General features: G+C 39.4%; 1 protein-coding gene across 1 annotated transcript in view; it reads right to left on the bottom strand.

Annotated features, from left to right (window-relative positions):
* Positions 1–20,178, bottom strand: part of LOC143159567 (uncharacterized) — a 157,435-nt gene that overhangs the window by 23,888 nt on the left and 113,369 nt on the right. Inside the window, exon 3 of the mRNA XM_076336635.1 lies at positions 928–1,123. Within this exon, the coding sequence (XP_076192750.1) occupies positions 928–1,117 (190 nt within the window). The 5' untranslated portion in view covers positions 1,118–1,123. The remainder of the gene's footprint in view (positions 1–927; positions 1,124–20,178) is intronic.

Raw genomic sequence — 20,178 nt, forward strand, 5'->3', positions numbered from 1 at the left:
GAAGCAAGTATGCTAAGCTGAAGATAAACATATACATACAGGATAAAAATCCCTTTTTTCTTTCTCACTTCAGTATGTTGAAAGTGCTCTCTGATATCCTAACTATTACTCCTGCTTGCATCTCAGTTTTCTTCCAGTGCCCTTCTGCTTTTAAGTTCAGGCTTCACATCTGCACTTTTAAAGCTCGTAAATCTCTGCCCTACCAAAATCTGACTTTATTGCCTCATGTACCATGGGCCTTGCTCCACTTCATTAAACCTTTCAGCTCCTTTTCTTCACATGCTTTTTTCATGCTACTATTCCTGTTCTTGAAGATATCCAGTGCACCTATTTGCTCATTCTCCCACATAAACCCCTCCTAAAAATTACTTAAAACGAGACCAGCAAGATATGTTAAACACTGAATTCAGCAAGCTTTCTTCAGTGTAACACCAACCTAAGCCCATATTGGTGCCTTACGTGGTGCTGTGGACCTTTTTCTAGGACTTCCCTCTTTTGTTGGACATGAGTTGGGAAAAAAAACTGGAAAGAGATTACTTGATTCTGTCTAGAAGTCATTCCATTTCCCTGTTCTTCCTGCACTTTAATTGTAAAATGCCAGTTATGTACAAATTCAAAACAACTGCTAATAAAGTAATTATTAGCTATGAACATCTTCAGAAATGCTGTATTTAAGCGTATGCAAATTTGATGTGTAGATGCAGAAGTTTCCCTAGCTGCATATATAGCATTTACAGAACATCTTAACACAAATGCCTTTAACTCCCTCAGTATTTTATGCTACATCCCAGTCTATCGCATTCTGAATGCAGAAATGAAAGCAACAACACTGCTTATCCTTTAGAGTAATTTTTTTTTTTTTTTTTAATAGATACAAAAGGTAAATAGTCATTGCTTTAGAGGCTGATTTGGTGCAAAGAAACTTACTGCCTGAAGCCTCCAGTGCTGCTGCCATAGTAGTGCTCCCAGGCTGGCCAAAGTCTGCTCCTAGAATGACACCCGGTGGCCACAAAAACGAACAGCAAGGCGTTCTCCTTGCCCTCCAGCCTCGCTCCCTCTTCTCAGGGGTAGGAGCCATCACTGTGTTACAGCCAGGCATCAGCCGGAAATTCTTCATAGGAATCTGCAAAACACAGGAAAACCCTGCGTGAAATTCGAATTAATATACATACAAAGTTTGAGTAAGTAATACGTAGTGTTTTGGACAATTATATACCATTTGATTTCTCTTTTTTCTTTAAATACAATTGTATAAAAGTAACAGCTAATGGTTTCAGAATTCTCAAAATGAAATTTCCTGGTTTATTCCGCAGTGTTTCATTCTGGAAACAGCTAGCAGTAGGTGAGCGGCATTTCCAAAGTATGACTGTGCAGGTTCAGGATTAAGCCATAAGCTGCTATTCCAAGGCAGGGAAGAGTAGTTTATCTATTCTTAAAAGTTACAGGACTAAAATGCATTTATTCAGTTTTAAGTTATGGGATGAAGAAATCCAAATTAGAGACATCCATTGTTGTGCTTAAAATAGCTTTGAACAAAGTAAAACAGTGTTTCAATAAATCATCGCGTATCAAGCAAGGCATCATGCTTTAGAAGATTAATTGGCAACTGAACATCAGCGAGAGTTAAGAGCTTTTTGCCACATATTTTATTCTGCTTAAGTACCATATGAGTCGGAGCAGAGCTTTACTTAAGTAACAGCCTAGCCAAAAAATGATCTGATAATATCTTTTAAAGAGTAATAAGAGTAAAAAAATGCACTGTTTTAAGGGAAACAAGCAAGAGCACTTCAGCACAGATTTTTGGTGTTACATTCTTAGGACTTCTGGCAAGTGAAATGGAAAGGGACTATTTATTGCTTGTCAGTTTTCATTTGTCTCATTTTATTTCTCAGATCAAAGTCAAAATTCCTGGTGATGCCATAAGCCTCTTTATAGTAGCTAGGGATATCACAGGAGACAATCGCCCTTTTTTCCTGTTGAGAAATATCTATTTTTTCTCCAGTAAGTACAAAGCCAAGCGAATAAAGCTTCCCAGACGTCCTTGCATAGTGGAAATTCTTAAGGCAATGGCAACTCTGTGCTTCATTTGGTGACTCTCGCACCATTACCCCCGCTGGGTACCAGTGTAATGGAGGTGGCGGGTGTGTATCTAGCCATTACGGCTCTGAGCCCTGAAAAGTGGTTTACCGCTTTCTCATCCCAACTGTGCCTTAACATCTCTGCTTAGAATGATAAGGGTTAAAACAACAAACATATTTGTTTGTATAAGCATAATGACATTATTCAGGTACCTTGTCTGAAGGAATAGTTTATTAAGATACATTAGCATACAACATCTGAAAGAGATTACCACTGAACACAAAACAGCACACACAAAGCAAGCGTAACAAACTACACCAGTCTGGAAACAATGACAGAAATGTGTCACTTATCAGTAAGTTATACACGTGCACCCACTGGCCAACCAAGTATGCAAGAATGTAAAGCTTGTGGCAGATCCAGAGACTGAATGAAATCTAAACAAATAAGAAGCATAGCAATGGGAAGAATGACCTCCCACTGTATGAAGTTTAAAGCTGGATATTGCCAAGAGACATGCAAAGCTGCTGGAGTATGCACACAGCTAATCCTTGAGATACCATGGAGCCAGACCAAAGATAGCACTGGGAAGGCAGATGGAGGGTTAAAACGCAGCCGTATAAACGGCTGCCAGCTGCCAGAGCCGAGCTGGGATTCAACAAGCAAGGCTGGGACTGAGCAGCCTTCAGAGAGAGACTAGTCCGAGCACCTCCTTTGATCTTGTTCCTCAGTGGATGCAGTCATGTTGCAACAGTGGAAAAGTTTGCAATGCTTTTCATTTGTTTGTAAATTCACTTGCTTTTTGTTCACTGAAGAATAAAAACTCATTATTAGCTGGGAAGTACAAATACTAATTGTCAATCTATTACTGCATTTTTGTACTCCCTTTTCCACCTGCTCCCTCATACTACATTTCTGTGTTAAGGCAAATTATGGTTTAAATGTACTAGACTCAGGTGTGGGAAAACAACAGTTTACAATATCAGTGTAAACCAGATATAAGGTACCGAAAGGGTAATCGCACAGCATGGTATTTTAAACTATCATATTTACACCCACATATACTACCATTACACATGTGCTACCATCTTTATACAACTCCATATATAAGTATATATACTGTATTAGGGTTAAATAAGGTCTGATTGTGAACTGACAACCTGACTTGAGAAGGTTGAGCAATCCCATAAGGTATCAAGAACAATCACAATAATAGTATTTCTGAATGGCGGTTTCTTTCTTGCCTTAACACTAAGCCTTCTGCGGAGTAAAATTTGTTCCATGAGACAGAAATGCTACCTGCATATTATTTTAATTCCTACCTTTCCCTAACCCCCGCCTGGCTCCACTGTGAATTTCAAAAGTCAGGTCTGTATTTTAGACAAGAAAATTAAACACACACACGCACATCCCTCCTGCCATCCTCCCCACATCCTAAGACAGACTTCCAGGTTTGAAAAGTGAAGTGTGAAAGCAGAGAAGCGGAGGTAAGCACCATCCTCAAACCCACCAGAGGTAGGCAAATGCAAAACTCAAACCAGTCACATCCCTGCTGCATTCTGAACTCATTCTTAACTTCCAGATAACCAGAAAATGAACCATAACAAGTCGCTTCGTAGCGAACATCCCAGGTAAAATCTCTACTGATGTTCAGTTGCTTGCTCATTAGATTGCCTTTAACAAAAGCTTTTTCAGGTGATAATTTATTTTCCTTGAATAGTTTGAACGGTCACAACTCTCACATTTTATAAATTCTCACAATGAATTATCCTGGTGCGACTTTACAAAGTATCTAAATGAACTCCTGAGCAGTTCTGACAACAGTGAAATTTCTTACTCCTTAGCAAAAGTTTCTTCCATTTTTAGCACGATATTTACATTCCCAAACTTGACAGACACAGTAATAGTTGGTCTTGGCATTCACTGTTGTGTGACTCTGGCTCGTATGTTCATTCATGTACTTTGTTTTAAAGAATTCCCTCTGGCTGTTACCACTTTTCAGCACAATTTTGCTTTTAAGTATTGTTTCATGCCAAAATCCAAAATACTTTGTTACAGAGGTGAGAGATCAATGTATTTTATACTTTACAGGATAACTCAGTATCAGTTCTTTAGATTTATAAATTCCGAAAAACATTTTCTTCCCTTCATTTTCCTGTCCTCCTCTCTCACATTCACTTCCATGTCTTTTCTTATACGACCACCTTTGGCTGGAACCCCTTTTCTAATTTGTACACTCACTGTCTCCCGTCCTTTAAAATATTTTTACTAACAGGTCCGTAAACTCATCGGTAATTCCAAGAGTCATATAACCCCCCCCAGCACTGATAGTATGCAACGGAGATCTGCCTCTGTTTTGCCCACCAGGATATGCTTTTCTTTTTATTCCATGCTGAGCTGATGACATCGCACTTATAACACTTGATTAAAACAAGCAAACAAAACAATCTCTTTTAAGAAGGGGGGGGGGGGGGGGCACAAATGAGTCAAGTAGGGATAACAAAGGAGAAGTTCTCAAGGTCCGAGAAACAGTTGTAGTAAGTCTGCAGCAGAAAGCCCTCCCTTACTCCACATGAACGCGGCTGCCATACAGTTACCATAGACATTGCAGGCAGATACTTATACACATTTCTGTGAAGAGTCCAAGGACAAGAGACATCTAAGTTGCGCAAGGCTGACCCTCAAGTAAATAGATATCAAGAACTAAAATCCCTCTACCACAGTATGTTATACAATTTTAAAACTTCACATTCATTTGTGGGGATGACCAGAATATTAATTCTTCATTCTACATTCCTTTTCTAGATCATTTTCCAGTATCATCCATTCCTACAAGTAAACTAGAAGTGAATATCATACCCGTTGTTTGTTGAACAGAACTCAAGGCATTACTTTTTTTTTTTAAACTATTAATTATTTTAATCGTAAGCTTTATCAAAATTTTACTACTGGGTAAGCACATGGTTGTGACTGCACTGTAAGCAAGTCCTTTAAATTTATACTCATTTACAAATCCAGTTATAAAAGAAAAGGTGAAATGGATTGTGTGCTTTCTGTGGCAGAAACAGAACAGAAACTCTTCATACAGCCATTTGAACTGCTAGTGCTCTGGAAACAAGGATATAAAAAAAGTTGAAGAAACTGGCTTTTAACAAATTAGCAGAATAAGTCAAATGGAAAATTACAAGAGCCAAGAAATGTTGGTTATATAGGAAATAATGTTCTATTGAGCACGTGGGTTGTGCAAATAAGGTTTTATTTAGTGAATGTACTTGTTTCCCCTCTACTAGCAGCTCAAACAACTGCATAAATAGCAACTATTGGTAAATGCAACTATCACTTTTAAAAAGACCAGTGTTACCATGGCGACTCTACAGGGAAAAGTCATGTGAAGTCATGATTAAGGTCAGGAAAGCCAGCCTTACATTATGCTCATTTTTCCACAGTAGAAGAGAGGGTGTAACTGTGCCATTTCCAGATAGGCTAGAAACCCAACTGGAGAGGGGGAAACTGGAATAGTGGGATGCTCAGCTGGCAAATATAACGCATAATCCAAACTAGCTAGCGGAGGCAAAATCTTTTGGCTGTTATTGCTAGCATAAATCCTGAGGACCAATGAGAAAAGCAAAACTTAGTACAAATTAAGCATGAGATTCTAGGTTAGGGGTTGTTCAAACAGCCAACTGTGATCTGGGTTGGACTGTGAGTAAATTTTGCTTTCGGACGCCAGCTATGCCAGTGCATAACATCTCCCAAATTCCTTTCTGAGGCCTGAGATGTCCCTTTTCAGGATGGATACAACACACCACTTTAGATCCTGGTTGGCGTCTGGGGCCTGACTAGCTCAGCAGGTCTGCAACAGGTACACAGCATCCTACTGAGCAGAAAAACTTTCATTAGCTTCAGGGGGAGAAGAAAAAAAAAAGCACTTAAGAAACCACGGATAACAAACCTCCAACTCAGCTTTCCTGAAAGCCCTATTGAGATCAAAAGGTTCTTTCCCTGAGGTGGACATTTGGTGACTTTTGAAGTCTATAGCCCTAAGTAATACAACATTCCATATTGCAACATCTAGTTCTTTGGTGTCTTAGGTACATAACAGACTTTTCAGCCATTACAGAAGTGCTACAGCTGCCCATGAAACTAATGGAGGAGACTGCCTACATATATATATATATATAAAAAAAAAAAATCCCTGAAACAGATGCACTGGGAGCCCCAGAGACTGATCACCAGCTTGGCACAAAGTAAGGTGGTAACATCGAAATACATAAACTAAAACATACTTACATTTATGCTTTTTGACAGCCTGCCCCAAGAGTAACCAATACTCTTATTTTTAGAATAGCTTCAGAGGTGGGACATCGATATCCCAGAATGCTGGCAAATATTATAGCCAGGCCCTCTGCAGCAGGACAAACTCCCCCTTTTCCTCTTCATCTATCAAAAGGATTGGTTGTCCTGCCCACTGTCACCTCTACCTCCCCTGAAGTATGAGGCACAAGCACATTGTGAAAGGTCCCCTTTCAAGCTAGGAGGCAAGGGCATTACTTAAACAGTTTGCCACTTGGTTATTAGCAGACCATAATGAAGGCACCAAGATTCACGCATAGCAGCACTGGATGGATGCTTCTGCAACTATTCTGAGGCAGCTGGTGATATCTAAATGGTGGCTGTAGTCAATCAAGTTCTTTTGATGACCTCTTGAATGATCAGATTGACCCCTGAGTTAAGTCGTTCATATATAGCTTTAGAACACACAACAGGTCTGAGTAAACGTGATCCATGTTTGCACTGCTTGTACCAGACAGAAATCACTGAGATTTGTTCCGAGTGACTGATGCTGGACTTTAATGTATTTTTGAGAAGGTACAATATTCCCATCACCAAAAGGGAATAACATGTTGAATACACAGAGATAGAAGGAACTCCTGGTTGTTGACATGGTTAGATATAGAAAAGCTGGTTCTTACTGAATAAAACAAGCTGCCTCCACAAATACTTTCCCTGATGAAATAAGGCCGTGTTCTCACCTTAGGTAAGCTTGTGCATACCAATCATCTTAATCAGGTTGAATTAATAGGAAAATGCGTACTTGGGCCTGCTCAAAGCTGTGAAACCTTAAATCTACCTTTTCTCTGTGGAAAATTACTAATCCAGAATTCTGATATATTTTCTCCAAGATGTGCCAACTGTATGTCAAGGTTGACTTAATTTAAAAAAATGTTTGCTTCAGTCTTGTTACAGTCACTAGAATTTTCCAAGTACATTTAGAACATGTTTAGAAATGTTTTGGCAAACCCTGATGAGGAGTAATAGTCACTTAATAATAAGTTTTGATGCAAATGGAGCTCTTTTCACTGTCAGGACATGAAATCGAAGCAAGATTCTTACCCATTCATTCATTTTTCCATAAACACCAGTGTCGCCCTTTAAAAGTCAGAAATGACCTACACATCGTGAATTTCTACTTAAGCTTTGTGATATTTTAGTCATTAAAGTATTAGCATTTTGAAAAAAAAACCTACAACACAGCAACAAGATGCCATAACATTTCTAAATAAAACAAAATTTCTGATTCCTTAGGATAGTATTGGCTTTAGCATGGTGCTTTGACCTTTCATTAAAGCCAAGATGATGGCCCTAAAAGGGACAGAAAATACAAGAAATTGGAAGATATTTGCGGATCCCAGGAAGTTCTGTGTTATTGTGGATAGACAGGGCTTTATTCCCCATGGATATGGGGAATAGAGAGACCTGCAGGGCTGTCTCCCTTCACTTCTTAAGTGGAAAGAAGTATTTCCTCCTAGTAAGAAAGTCTTATGACTTGGCAATAAAGTGCACTTATCTGACAAGAATTCTGCCACTTTAAAAATTCTTTTTAGTGACAACTTTTCTTTTATGAGTTTCTCAAAACGAGACTTCTAAAAGTCATAATTTTTATTGAAATTCAGTTTTCAGGATTCATTTAAAATAATCAGGCATTACACTAAACATCAACTTGAGGTACTGCCATAGTGCCTCTAAAAGGTTTTAATATGATGAGGATGACCAATGCTTGATGGAAAATTCAGTGCAACCAATGAGGTTGAAGTATCCTGAATTGAAAATCCTATGCAAAAATGCAACACCATTTATATCCCTAAAATATCCATTTGGAAAACAACTGAATGTTACATTCTAAGTGCACATGGAAATCGCTAATATGTGGCTTAGTATTGCTCTAGCTAAAATTTGCACATGAAGTTTTAATAACATCGGTCATCACATAGGATCCATACTGATTATTATGACTCCTACCCTAGATGCATCAGTACAGCAAAGGCTTCTCAAAAAACACACACACCACCACCACCCACAAAAACCCGAGACAAAACACAACAACCAAAAACCACTCATGCGGAGTAAGTACCCGATGCTGAACTATCACAATTCTCAGGCAAAAGCCTCTCTCCTTCAACAAGGGCAACACTATTACAGATATGACACTGATAATTTCAGTCTTCATCTACCTTAACATATTAGAGAGAAGAATTAGGCACAGTATCCAGAAGATACCACTTTGGGGAGGAGAGAAAGCAAAGAGGAATGAAAAACACACTGGGATTCTTTTTTTCCCCAGGTAGTTTTGATGACAATGGTCTAAGGCAAGTGTGACAAATCTACAAGCTTTGCTACAGCAATGTCATTATATGTCATGGCATTTTACATTTGACATTTATTGAAGTTGTCTTCCTGGAAATGGAGCAAAAGATTGCAATTGCTCACAAGAAATTGCTCCCTTCAAAGGAAAATATGATTAACTTTATTTTTACTTCTAAAATTAGGTCTTGTGGCCTTTCAAATAAAAAAAAATAATACACTGTTCAGTAAATAATAATGCAGATAACTCACTAATTAAAAGAGGTTTAAAAAGCCTATAGCTTTGGTGAATTTTTAATGTAAACTACAAAAAAAACCCCAAAACACCAAACCAGGCATGATTTAAGAACACATTATATTAAGCAGGTATGTAAGTATATGCAAGGAGAATGAATTTCATACATTCTCAGCACATGACTGAATTGAGAGGTTAACAGTATTTCTCTTCAAATAAATTACCACCTGGTCACAGTTTCACTTGTAGGAAATGAGTCATGAAGCAATGATATCATGGTAATGGCTGACTATCGTTCAGGTTATTTAAGATGCAAAATGCTACAAAACATATGGAAACATTATGCTTAAGTACTTTGTGATAAAATAAAATTTGGGAACATTCCAGAGGAGAGTCTTTCGTATTCCTCCAACCCCTTAATTGAAATACAGACAATGCCTATAAAACTGCAGATTAAAAATATGGTGATGATCAGGTAAATTCATTTATACACAAGGAAACACACAAGGAAAAAAGGTAACATCTCAGACATTTGTTAAGAATACTGCACCCCCTCACTAAAATCAGTTTCTGACAGTCCTGTTCTATTTTCCAAATTTTAAATAATCAATGAAGTGTTTTCTTACTGATTAAAAATTTGACATTCAATCAAAATCTTTGGAGGAGTAAAAAAAATAAATCCATTGTGAATTCATCTTTGAATTTGCCAGTCCTGGTCAGGGTTAAACATTCTGCTATAATAGCACAATATATTATACAAAGCTACTTTTATATATATGCTATATATATATATACGCTGAATATCTCTCTATATATTTAGTATTGAAAGTACCACACTATAAACTCATGACCAAGGCAAAAATTACCATTTCTTTGGCCATGGCCACGCAAGAGTCTTAAAGGAACAGTTTAGCCAAATTCTTTTTAAACAGAATTTGTTAAGCCTTATAATTATGTTTTTCAAGGTGTCAATCCATTCTGGTTTCCTGGAGTTCACTGGTCTTCCACATCCATGTTTATACCAGTTCCGCTGCCTTCAGTTCAATTATACCAAGTTCATTGTTATACATCAAGCCTCAAGCAACTGTAAGTCAGATCAATGACTCAACCATGTAAATCAATCAAAATTACACTGTAGATCATGAAAGAGGTCTGTCTTTTATGGTTCACTTGAGCTAAGAAAACTATTTGAACGAGAAAAGGACAATTACATTAGGACACCTATGACTTCTGCTGAAACCAATGCATAATACTGACTCTACTATGAGATGATAAATATCATGTATGCAAACTGTGGTGTTCCGATACTTTAGCTAGGGTAAATTCATACAACTTCACTGGCTTCCAGGTCAGGGGTTGGTAAGTTCAAACTCACGCAAAAGAAATTGTAGGAAAGGCACTTTGGGCTGATATAAAAGGATCTGATTACCACGTAAGCTCTTTTAACTAAGGAGGTTACCTAGCATTTCTTTTTCTACCCTGACATTACTTTCAGCCAGGTATGAAGCTTCTGTACATGCAGACTTACTACCACCACGGACCCCTTAGTAAGTAACCAGCCAGTAATAATTTCTGTAAAATGAAACATCAAAAGAGAAAAATAGATTAGACATATCTTCCAATATCTAATGATGTGCATGTATATACACACACACAAACATACATCTACACATCCCCCCCTTTCCCTTCCCTTCCCACTGTTCAGCACACATCTTAGGAAATACTCCTACAGGAATCCAGTCGATAGAGATTACAAAAATATTATGTTCCTGCTTCCCTTTAGCTCTTCTCCTGGAAAACAAATCTTAAAACTCAGTCTTCTTGCCTACTGAGCTCTTGACCTCTTTTTTCAAGTTGACAAAAGATACTGCAGTAACCAGGCAGACATGCAAGTGCAGAAAAGCATCCTGCCTGAGGAAGCATTCCCGAGTCTTCGAAACAAAAACACACTCGTGAGTGACAAATGCGCTCAGATTCCTTATCTATCCCGGTCAACTTCGGTCATGTAAATAGCCACATATAGACACAGCCTTGACAACAATCACATGGGGATCTATACAGTTACAAGGTCCTCCCTTACAAATAACTGCAGGATCACATCTAAAATTTCTGAATGGTGTTGTAGAAGATCAAAGGTTATGATTAAATAAAACAACATTGGACCATGGAATACAGAATGTTGCTGGGCAGCAGTAGCCTTCTGCATTGCAACTGGAGAAAATTGTTCACATTATGTTCACGTTTCTTATTGCATATCTGACAATAAAAAGAATTACATTTCAGTGAATGTATATTGTGGTTGATATTACCAATGCTGGTACCCGCATACAAAGCATAGTAATTGATGTATATGACACAACAAAAGCAAGACAGAGACACTAATATCAATCCAATAACTATTACCCTGTTATGCAACCGTGTCATTTTCACTCAGTAACTTCAGAGTTTAGGAGTAGATCCTAAGTACGTTGTTACAGAAAGTGAATTTTACTTTAGGAAAGAGATATTAATAATTGGGACACCTCCCCTCCCCCCCGTTGTTACAGTTTGTGCCTGTACCACCGAGCATTTCAGTAAGCAGAGTTCTGCTAAGAGCTGGAAGTGGACTTAAGCATTATCTGTCAGTCACTGCCTGAAAGGATATGATTGATCCTGCAATATCAACTCAGTGGATACTTTGTAAGACACTCTTAACAAAGCAAACTTTATGCAAGTACATCTATAGATGAGGTGCATGAGTGCCTTAAGACACAAGAGAGATCAAATTCATTATTTGTTTGGATCTTGACCAGTACACTACAAAAGGACAGTTCCAGAAGAATTTACAGTCCAAAAGTAAAATGCCACTATGTGGGCAAACAGATTGGGGGCGGGGGGGAACCCAAACCAGGAATAGAGCATACCGGCCAGCATAAGTATTAGAGGCTCAGGCACCTCCACGAGCCAGTCATAGTTCAAAGCACACTCAGACATGTGAACTTAACCAACTTTATTTGAAACGCATGGACTTCTTATGTCCTTTAGGTAAATCCTCAGGAGCCAAGGATGTTCTACAACACAATTCATACAGTCTCCCAGATGTGTCTGTTAACCAACCAAACGATATAAACTACTTCTGTATCAATTATTGGTAGAACTAATGAGCTGAACACTGCCACAGAAGAAAAGAGATCCCTGACGTGGTACTGGTTTCATGCTTTTGACTCATTCTATGAGCAGAGATAAAGGCTCAAATAGAATATAGGATAGGACATAGGGCAGAAACTAGGGATCGCAAAGTACTACTGCAGACTAACACAGACTACACCAATTAACAGGAAGAGGATATGCTGTGCATAAGAAGAACAGTTTTTACTGAAAAGAATGGAGAAGTTATCAAGACAGTAATACAAGACCTCTAACTAGGGCTTTTGAGTGTTTAACCCGGTATGTTGTTAGAACAACCTGTTTGTAGCTGTTCCGTTCATTTTACAGTTGGGGAAATGGTTATTGGTGTAATTATTATTAATGCATAAATACTTATATATTACCTGGTCCTGAGATGTCAAAAATATCCTTTCAATTTCTTAAAGGAAGTGATATCAGAAAGGCATTTGCAGTAAGTCTGCCAGACATGCTGGAAATAAACAATTTGCCACAGAGAGCATGGAAAATTCCACCACCTTCCTCTAAATATTGATAACATTACTTAATAGGAAGCACTGAGTCACTGAAATTTATTTCACATCCAGAGAATGAGTCTGTGGTAAACAGGCAGGTCATCTGTTTACATAGCCAGACACTTCAGGGGAAAAAAGTCCTTTAGAATTTGTGTGGTGAGGGTGAGGAGGTCAGTGTATTCCCAGTACCCAACCTGCTTTTTCCAAAATTCATTATCAAAGAGAAGAATAGAGTACTCCACTTCTGAGTGGCCTCAAAAAAAAAAACCCTACCTAAAAAAAGCCCAAGTTCAGGCTAATTTTTTTCCTGAAAGAACTGCATTCACAGCTTTACAATGGCCCTTACAGTTACTAAGAATGAATGGGATAAAACTGAGGCAGCCTGCCCCCTAAACTGAAAATGAATTAGAGGATGAGACACATGAACATTTCTATCTTAAGTGTAACCTCTTTTCATAGCAAAGTGAATTAAACTACAACATTCAAAACCAAGAATGCTAACAGATTTATTCAGGATAGATGTCAAGTCCTGAAAACCAGTTATAATTTAAAAGATAAATATGATCATAAAGAATTGATTCTGGCAAACAGATAACTAAGATGCAGCACATATATCCTAACTGCATAATCAACCAGATACGTGCGTGTCCACACAAATCCAACAGGTAGAATCAAGACCGATAGAGCAGTATGCTTCAGTCACAAAAAAAGTAACTTTTTAGCTTCACTATACGGTTATCTTCAGGTAAGTATAACTGCTACAAAACATTCTGAATAACATTTACTGGTAGTCAATCATTTTGCTGTACAACATCTCATGCTGGTGTATCTCATGTAGCCCCTCTATTCCATGTGGTAATTTGCAGGAAGGGGGATGTTTTGTATCTATTGAGAAAAGGCACAGGGAGATGGGTATGCAACATGAATAGTTATTTTGCATAAAGGGGGCCCATAAAGCTAACACATTTTCTTAGTAGATTTTGCTGTAATTTAGGTGGGAAGGGACACACTAGCCCCCTCCTCTCTCCTTCCATTCACTTCTTTCTAGACAACAAATCTGTCCTATTTACCAGTGACACGGGAGAATGCCTTGGGGACAGCCTAAAGGGTTTCAATGACTGTGGACAGGCCTCCATTTCCACACAGAAATGGTGAAATGTCAGAATCATAGGCACAGCAGTAATGAGAAATTTAGTATGGGGAAAGGTAAAATCAAATAATTCCCCATGTCAAGATGTGTGTTTGTCAGAAAACATTACCACGGATAAGTCAAGGTTTCTAGAAGGACAGAGATGGCGCTACAATACAAAGTGCATAACAACAACAAAAAGGAGATGCTGTCAGTGTATGTAACTGTGCATTTGGATTGGACCGCAGGGTGGGAAAAAAAGAAGAGTAGCCCCACAGCTGTTACAGAAGGCACATCTGTGCTATGTCTCTAGAAAATCCCAGAAAAGAGAAATCTGAACTTTAGAGAAATTAGTATTTACACTTTAATCAAGGCTTAGTCAGAAAACAATCGTTTGTTAAAACCAAATTTGTTTTGCAGGAATGCTACAGACTCCCTGTAACCAAACTCCATTATGCACCTGCGAGACTGCATCCTCAAAGCCCAGCCCCTGAGGGGAAACAACTTGCAATGTTCACAACATGATATGCTCTAGAAGGGAGTGATGATTAATATTTGACCAATCCAGGAGAAAAAAAAGAATTTGGGCCAGTTTAGCAAGGTAAGACCCAAATATTTTCTTTTTACTTGTTGACAATGGCAGGAGGCTAACTAACTCTTTGAAGAAGAAAAACAAGGCAAACCCTTTCATCCTTGTTTGGGAGAAAACTTGTGCTGAGCCTAACACCAGTGAGAGAGCTTCCAAGTCCAACTCAGCTCTGTCAGTGACACTTGCAGCACGTGCAGAAACAACTTCTAGAAAAGCATTTGTAGGTTCACTGTGCGCTTTATACTACTATATTACAGTCACAGTTTGCCAGCCACTTCAACCAAAACAAGTAATACTGTTGGCACAAGAATTATTTTAAGACAGTGACTAGAGTTACACAAAATCTAGCAGGAAGAAAAATGGGTATTCTTCTCCTAGTTACAGAATAACGAAAAAAAAACCATCTAGAGCATTGCATCCTGCATTCCTTCTGCCTTTCAGCCTTTCCTCCGTTATTTGGGTATTAAATTTCAAACTTTCCTTTAAGAGTTAAGTCTTGTGTCACAGAAATAAAAAACAAAACAACAACAAAGAAACCAAAATGAAACAAACAAACAAAAAACCAAACAGGGTAATCAAAAGCTTTCCCATTCTGTTACAGACTAAAAATGATGTCGTCTGAGCCTGCCACCCCCACCCTTCCAAACAGCCAACAGCAGTTTGCAAAGACATCTGCAACTAGCTTTTCTGACCATAGTACTAGTGCAAAGGTGCATCATCATTTTTACAAAACTTTATTTGATTACCTTCTACAATAAACCAAATGTAATAAATTTGTGATTGTGCAGCTGAGTTAATTTGCACTGTCATTGCTCTATCATTTCTCCCCTTCTCTAACTAAAGCTTGAAGAATCTCCTATTCCTTACAATATGCTCCAAATCTCCCATTCCTACAGTAGCTATTCTTCCTCACCAAAAGGAAGGAATCTTGACTTGCAGATCCAATAAACAGCACACTTACAGCTTCGTGAGTTGGCCCTACCAAAAGGTAGAATGTATTCTCCCCAAATTAAACCACCACACCCTTCTACCTACAAGCACATTCATTCCGCAGTTGCCAACAATAACATCGCTTGGTGTCAAATTCTGAACTCTGCCCCTGCATGGTTGGAAAGTGATCCTATGTATCCAATGAAAAGATATAGGAAACAGCAAACTTGGTTTCCTTTTGTTTTTTTTCTCCTCTCTTATTGAGGCTGATGCATGAAACTTCATAAATCTCACCTGGACAGCATGGGACCCTCATACCGCCATGTCTTTTTTTCCTCTGTGTCCAGAGGAGCTTCTTCAAATTTACTTCCAAGTTTTCCATGATATTTAACCAAAAGTCAGATTTACTAACTTAAAAAACTAAAATGACATTTATACCCTCAAATACTTTCCTTAGTTTTATAATAGTTGCTGAGTGAGTTTGGTTAATATGATGAGTTCAGAACAAATATACCTGGCTATAAACAAAACATGATTATTTATTAACATTCAGATTAAGATTATTACAGAAAACAAGAGCTGCATCTCATTTACTGAGCCCCGAGCAACAACAAGCCTTTGAACAAATTAAAGAGGAGATAGTTCACGCAGTGGCCCTCGGGCCAGTCCAGGCAGGACAAGATGTAAAAAATGTGCTGTACACCGCAGCCGGGGAGAACGGCCCTACCTGGAGCCTCTGGCAGAAAGCACCAGGGGAGACTCGAGGTCGACCCCTAGGGTTTTGGAGTCGGGGATACAGAGGATCCGAGGCCCGCTATACTCCAGCTGAAAAAGAGATATTGGCAGCCTATGAAGGGGTTCGAGCTGCTTTGGAAGTGATCGGCACTGAAGCACAGCTCCTCCTGGCACCCTGACTGCCGGTGCTGGGCTGGATGTTCAGGGGGAGGGTCCCCTGTACACATCAAAACAACCAGCAGGTGGATCAGGCTGCCAAGACTGATGTGGCTCAGGTGGATCTGGACTGGCAACGTAAGGGTGAATTGTTTATAGCTCAGTGGGCCCATGACACCTCAGGTCACCAAAGAAGAGATGCAACATATAGATGGGCTCGTGATCGAGGGGTGGACTTGACCATGGACACTATTGCACAGGTTATCCATGAATGTGAAACATGCGCTGCGATCAAGCAAGCCAAGCAGTTAAAGCCTGTCTGGTACGGAAGATGACGGCTGAAAGATGAATATGGGGAGGCCTGGCAGATTGTATCACACTCCCACAAACCCGCCAAGGCACGTGCCACGTGCTTACAATGGTGGAGGCAACCACCGGATGGCTGGAAACATATCCCGTGCCCCATGCCACTGCCCGGAACGCCATCCTGGGCCTTGAAAAGCAAGTCCTATGGCGACATGGCACCCCAGAAAGAATTGAGTCAGACAAGGGGACTCATTTCCAAAACAACCTCATAGACACCTGGGCCAAAGAGCACGGCATTGAGTGGGTGTATCACATCCCCTATCAGGCACCAGCCTCCGGGAAAATCAAACGATACAATGGACTGTTAAAGACTACACTGAGAGCAATGTTAAAGACTACACTGAGAGCAATGGGTGGTGGGTTGTTCAAACATTGGGATACACATTTAGCAAAGGCCACCTGGTTAGTCAGCTCTAGGGGATCTGCCAACCGAGCTGGCCCTGCCCAGTCAAAACTTTTGAAGGGCATAAAGTCCCTGTAGTGCACATAAAAAATACGTTGGGGAAGACAGTCTGGGTTATTCCTGCCTTGGGCAAAGGCAAACCCATCCGTGGGATTGTCTTTGCTCAAGGACCTGGGTGCACTTGGTGGGTGATGCGGGAGGCTGGGGAATTCTGATGTGTACCTCAAGGGGACTTGATTTTGGGTGAGAATAGCCAATGAATTAAATTCTATTATGTTAATTGCTATATAATACTGTATATCATCACTTCTATGGTTACTATATGCCATATCAACGGTATTACAGTAAGAATCACTCAGATTAATGAAGAATGAACTTTGATGAAACCGAGCAAAGTGCAGCAATGGTAGAACTGAACAAGCGCAGCCGTGACAGGACCAAAACTGGCTTCAGCATGCACTAATGCAACACCACACACCATCTCTCCTGCCCTCAAGGACTGTTATGACAGATGGAGCCCAAAGTCATGGACTAAATGAACCCAACAGACATTTTAGAGGGAAGGCCCATAGGCTAAGGGAATGGTATCTGTGTGTATATATCAAAAGACAGGAAAAGGGGTGGTGATTAATTGGGATGTACTGGAAAGTGTGGGAGCTGGGCATGATGTAGATGGTATAGAATAAGGCATGGATGCTGTCCTGGTTTCGGCTGGGATAGAGTTAATTTCCTTCCTAGTAGCTGGTACAGTGCTGTGTTTTGGATTTAGGATGAGAACAATGTTGATAACACACCGATGTTTTAGTTGTTGCTAAGTAGTGCTTACACTAGTCAAGGACTTTTCCTGCTTCTCACATTGCACCACCAGCGAGTAGGCTGGGGGTGCCCAAGAAGCTGGGAGGTGACACGGCTGGGACAGCTGACCCCAAATGACCAAAGGGATATTCCGTACCATATGACATCATGCTCAGCATATAAACTAGGGGAAAAGCTGGCCAGGGGTCCACTGCTCGGGAACTGGCTGGGCATCAGTCAGCGGGTGGTGAGCAATTGCATTGTGCATCATTTATTTTGTATATTCTTTTATAATTATTATTATTTTCCCTTAAATTTCTGTCCTGTTAAATTGTCTTTATCTCAACCCGCAAGTTTTACCTTTTTTTTTTTTTCCCTGATTCTTTCCTCCATCCCACCGGGGGGAGTGAGCAACTGGCTGTGTGGTGTTTTGCTGCCTGCTGGGTTAAACCACAACAGGGGTAAATCTGTTAACGAAGAAGTCAGAATAATTCCACAGAACAAACCTGGGGAACAAAGAAATTTATATACTCCAGTTATAATTTTCCTTGCTACAGAGAAGACTGTTCTTATTCATCTATGAACACCTCTGCTACACAGCTACTAAAGACTAAATATACAGCCAGACCCCTCACACCTTCCCACATATTTTCCTTCTATTTAGACTACAGATAGGATTTTAAATATTTAACTCACAAGGATTAATACATCTCCACTATAAATCTAGCTCCTGTACCACAATGTAAGTTACGCAAGTGCTCCATAATCAAAACGTAAGTATAAATTGCACCTGATTAATTCAAGGTGCAGAACTGGAGAATGGACTGCAAAATCCTTCCACAGATTTCAAAATTATAGCCTTTCAGAGCCACCCTGCTATACAGTCAGTCACATTGCAGAGTTCAGGTTTAGATTTATTATGTGCTTAGACACACTCAAAAGACTTACTCATCAGCTTTTTCTTATAAAAGCTTTGCAGTCCCAACTTCATTTAGATGCAGAGAGGACAGATTTTTCAGCAAGATATTTGCCTTTTTCTGATCCATCCAGCCAAGGCTCTGTCTGTTCATAAAAGGCTTCCTATTCCAAAAAACACTTAAAACATCACATAGTTTTCTCAACCATCATATCTATATGTCAGATGGTGAAAGCCGTGCTAGAGCACAGATGGGAAGATTTTATGCTCATCATCTTTATTTGAAAATTCTCTATTCCATGCCAGGGATTATTCCCTTCCCCTTCCCCCAAATTACATAGGGCAATTTATTAAAAGTTTGTACAGAAGTGAGAAAAAAAAAGATCACTTACATACCTGAAGTTGACTCTGTAATTTTAAAAGTTGTTTGGTGTGTGTTTGTTTTTTTTTTTTTTAAATAGCAAGAATATTGACATCTAACTCTTTGTATTTAAAGCCATTAAGAATTCCATTAGAACTGGTAATTTTTGTTTAGCAGAAAGTCCACAGATTTTAAACAGTATAGGGTCAAACCCAGAATTCTTGGCTGTTTAGTTGCCTCTTTGCAGAAGCAATGAATTGCAGGATTTAGCCTGAGGTCCTGGTGCCTAGACCTTGTCATTCATCTAAGTCTACCTCTGAACTTTGTAGGAAAACGTGCCTTAAGACAGAAGTGGTAGTCCTGATGCACCATCACCAACCTGATCCATTAGGCCTCTGGTAGTGAATAAAGTATATGCTGTCAGATACCTTGGCACTGAGCCTTTTCTGAGGGAGAACACATCAGACACCCAACAGCTCATCTGTCTGGTCTACAGCTCAACTACACTGTGGCAATAGTTTCTGCAAACATTTCTCCCTCTCTTCCCGGGGATATTACCAAGCCGTCTGCCTGTGTTCCCTTCTGGAAAACCACTGAGGACAGCTGCGCTGTCCCGGTGATGCACCCCTTGCATGCAGCACAACCCTTCCTGCCCCATGAAGGGAAACCACAATAGTTGTTACAAGACCTTCTACACCAAAAAACTGGGAGATGATCTGAATATTAAATAGTGTCCTAAGCTAACTGAAAGTAGTAAATTTTGCATTGAATTCAGCAGAGTTGAAAAAAATGTACAGTTTGTCAAAAAAAGGAAAAAAGGTAAAAAAACCTAGGAAACTTATTTTTTTCTTTCGTGAAGGTGATTTTCACGTGCAAGTGGTCAGCTTCCAGACTTGAAAGTTTATAACCATGAGCAAAATTACAACATAGAGAAGAAAAACAAAACAAAACCAAAACAAAACCCCACAGCATTAAAATCCTGGTAGCTTGCTATTGCCACATGTAAAATAAACAGTAAGTTTAATAGAATGTCTTAATAAAGTGCTGGCTTTGGAAGATCACTCTTTAACTTGCTTTCTACAAGCTGAAGACAGTGCCATTCTACATTTACACAACACAGATTAGTTTTCTTCTAATTCTCAATCTTGGTTTCTGCTACAGAAAATAAATCTGGAAGGAGAGA

This window comes from Aptenodytes patagonicus, chromosome 4 (assembly GCF_965638725.1).
Source record: "Aptenodytes patagonicus chromosome 4, bAptPat1.pri.cur, whole genome shotgun sequence".
Taxonomy (NCBI): Eukaryota; Metazoa; Chordata; class Aves; order Sphenisciformes; family Spheniscidae; genus Aptenodytes; species Aptenodytes patagonicus.